Below are 3184 nucleotides of genomic sequence, written 5' to 3' on the forward strand. Positions count from 1 at the left end.
GGTGCAATGAGACCTGGGTGTCATGGTACATCAGTCATTGAAGGTTGGCATGCAGGTGCAGCAGGCGGTGAAAAAGGCAAATGGCATGTTGGCCTTCATAACAAGGGGATTTGAGTATAGATGCAGGGAGGTCTTACTGCAGTTGTACAGGGCCTTGGTGAGGCCTCACCTGGAATATTGTGTTCAGTTTTGGTCTCCAAATCTGAGGAAGGACATTCTTGCTATTGAGGGAGTGCAGCGAAGATCCACCAGACTGATTCCCGGGATGGCAGGACTGACATATGAGGAGAGATTGGATCGACTGGGCCTATATTCACTGGAGTTTAAAAGAATGACAGGGAAGCTCATAGAAACATATACAATTCTGACGGGACTGGACAGGTTAGAAAGCAGCAAGAATGTTCCCGATGTTGGGGAAGTCCAGAACCAGAGGACACAGTCTAAAGATAAGGGGTAAGCCATTTAGGACCGCGATGAGGAGAAACTTCTTCACTCAGAGAGTTGTTAATCTGTGAATTCTCGACCGCAGAGAGTTGCTGAGGCCAGTTTGTTCGATATATTCAAGAGGGAGTTAGATATGGCCCTTAAGGCTAAAGGGAGCAAGGGGTATGGAGAGAAAGCAGGAGAGGGGTACTGAGGTGAATGATTAGCCATGATCTTATTGAATGGTGGTGCAGGCTCGAAGGGCCGAATGGCCTACTCCTGCACCTATTTTCTATGTTTCTATGACTCGTTATCCTGAAAGTAGGGCCCAAATTTTCCCCAGCACTGGGCACCGTTTATTCGGTGCCCAGTGAGTTTTTTGCGCCAAAGCCTAGTTCAAAGATTCCCCAATGTTGGGGCGCCGGCGTGTACTACCAGCGCCAGAATGTTTGACTCCATACAGGTGTACCTGTAAAAGAAGGTTCCTGCGCCATTTCTGGGCTTAAGGCCAAGTTTCCACCCTACGAAAATGTTTAACCCGGCGCACAGACCCTATAATCGTAGGAAAAAGCCTTACCTTCAGTTGGAGAAACCCACGCTGGCCTGTTCCTATCCACAGCCGAATGGACTCCCTCACTAATACTTTAACTTTTAGCAATTAAAAATGCTACATTACTTGTAAGTAAGTATAAAAATAAAAATGTTAAATGAAAACTTATCAATAATGTTGCTCCTGCGATATTAAACTGCATTCAGGCTATAAAATTTTTTAAATGTAACCTTTTCCATCGATGTTTCTGGGTCCCAAAATCAACCAAAATCCTCAAAAATTCTTCAAAGTTAATCCACCAGGCTCCATCTTCCGAGATATCCACCAGGTTTTTCTAAGAAGCTGGGAGAATGAAGTTTTCTTCTGTGGGCAGCAAGGGCAGCATTCTACCATTTCTCCTCCTCGACTGCAGCCGCTGCTCGCCCCTGGCCGAAGGTCCTCCATCCACCCGGACCCGCTGCTCGCCCCTGGCCGAAGGTCCTCCATCCACCCGGACCCGCTGCTCGCCCCTGGCCGAAGGTCCTCCATCCACCCGGACCCGCTGCTCGCCCCTGGCCGAAGGTCCTCCATCCACCCGGACCCGCTGCTCGCCCCTGGCCGAAGGTCCTCCATCCACCCGGACCCGCTGCTCGCCCCTGGCCGAAGGTCCTCCATCCACCCGGACCCGCTGCTCGCCCCTGGCCTAAGGTCCTCCATCCACCCGGACCCGCTGCTCGCCCCTGGCCGAAGGTCCTCCATCCACCCGGACCCGCTGCTCGCCCCTGGCCGAAGGTCCTCCATCCACCCGGACCCGCTGCTCGCCCCTGGCCGAAGGTCCTCCATCCACCCGGACCCGCTGCTCGCCCCTGGCCGAAGGTCCTCCATCCACCCGGACCCGCTGCTCGCCCCTGGCCGAAGGTCCTCCATCCACCCGGACCCGCTGCTCGCCCCTGGCCGAAGGTCCTCCATCCACCCGGACCCGCTGCTCGCCCCTGGCCTAAGGTCCTCCATCCACCCGGACCCGCTGCTCGCCCCTGGCCGAAGGTCCTCCATCCACCCGGACCCGCTGCTCGCCCCTGGCCGAAGGTCCTCCATCCACCCAGACCCGCTGCTCGCCTCTGGCCGAAGGTCCTCCATCCACCCGGACCCGCTGCTCGCCCCTGGCCGAAGGTCCTCCATCCACCCGGACCCGCTGCTCGCCCCTGGCCTAAGGTCCTCCATCCACCCGGACCCGCTGCTCGCCCCTGGCCGAAGGTCCTCCATCCACCCGGACCCGCTGCTCGCCCCTGGCCGAAGGTCCTCCATCCACCCGGACCCGCTGCTCGCCCCTGGCCGAAGGTCCTCCATCCACCCGGACCCGCTGCTCGCCCCTGGCCGAAGGTCCTCCATCCACCCGGACCCGCTGCTCGCCCCTGGCCGAAGGTCCTCCATCCACCCGGACCCGCTGCTCGCCCCTGGCCGAAGGTCCTCCATCCACCCGGACCCGCTGCTCGCCCCTGGCCGAAGGTCCTCCATCCACCCGGACCCGCTGCTCGCCCCTGGCCGAAGGTCCTCCATCCACCCGGACCCGCTGCTCGCCCCTGGCCGAAGGTCCTCCATCCACCCGGACCCGCTGCTCGCCCCTGGCCTAAGGTCCTCCATCCACCCGGACCCGCTGCTCGCCCCTGGCCGAAGGTCCTCCATCCACCCGGACCCGCTGCTCGCCCCTGGCCGAAGGTCCTCCATCCACCCGGACCCGCTGCTCGCCCCTGGCTGAAGATCTACACACAGAAGACAGTGCAAGATACTACAGGCTCATGGTAAAGCAGCAAGGCTTTCTAATCAAGACTGGACATTACATTATTATTAAATAATCCCACCACAAATCTTTAATGTTTAAATGGAATGTTGGAATGCTTAGGTGGACAATAATGTCCAACAATATATTTATGGAGGTTTTAAATTTGCATGTTCTTGTACAAAGCTGTTCATGGATCTTATAACACTGGGTCAGGGTCACTGTTACATGCACCATGGTATTGCATTGTATGTATCAGTGATCCAGAAAAAGTTAGGATCCATGAACACCTTAGTATTGGAACCTGCCCCTGTATCATTTAAACCAATATGTTCCAAGGGTTGAGGTCATTTTACATGATGTGTCCGTTCCTTTATCCTATAATATATTTGAGTGCAGCATTAAGAAATGAAGTGCTGGAGTCAGGTTAAAAGTCCAAAATAAATATATGTATT

The 3184-nt window shown here is 55.6% G+C and overlaps 1 protein-coding gene across 1 annotated transcript; it reads left to right on the forward strand.

Annotated features, from left to right (window-relative positions):
• The first annotated feature begins 1214 nt into the window (after positions 1-1214).
• On the forward strand, positions 1215-2708 carry LOC139266723 (soluble scavenger receptor cysteine-rich domain-containing protein SSC5D-like). Its single transcript, XM_070884343.1, has one exon. It carries the CDS (start codon positions 1215-1217, stop codon positions 2706-2708), a length of 1494 nt encoding a protein of 497 aa, XP_070740444.1.
• The last annotated feature ends 476 nt before the right edge of the window (positions 2709-3184 follow it).

The sequence above is a fragment of the Pristiophorus japonicus genome, chromosome 1 (assembly GCF_044704955.1).
Source record: "Pristiophorus japonicus isolate sPriJap1 chromosome 1, sPriJap1.hap1, whole genome shotgun sequence".
In the NCBI taxonomy this organism is placed as follows: domain Eukaryota; kingdom Metazoa; phylum Chordata; class Chondrichthyes; family Pristiophoridae; genus Pristiophorus; species Pristiophorus japonicus.

Excerpts from the sequence above, each read along its gene's own strand:
- LOC139266723 (XM_070884343.1), top strand. The coding sequence starts at position 1,215 with ATGTTTCTGGGTCCCAAAATCAACCAAAATCCTCAAAAATTCTTCAAA.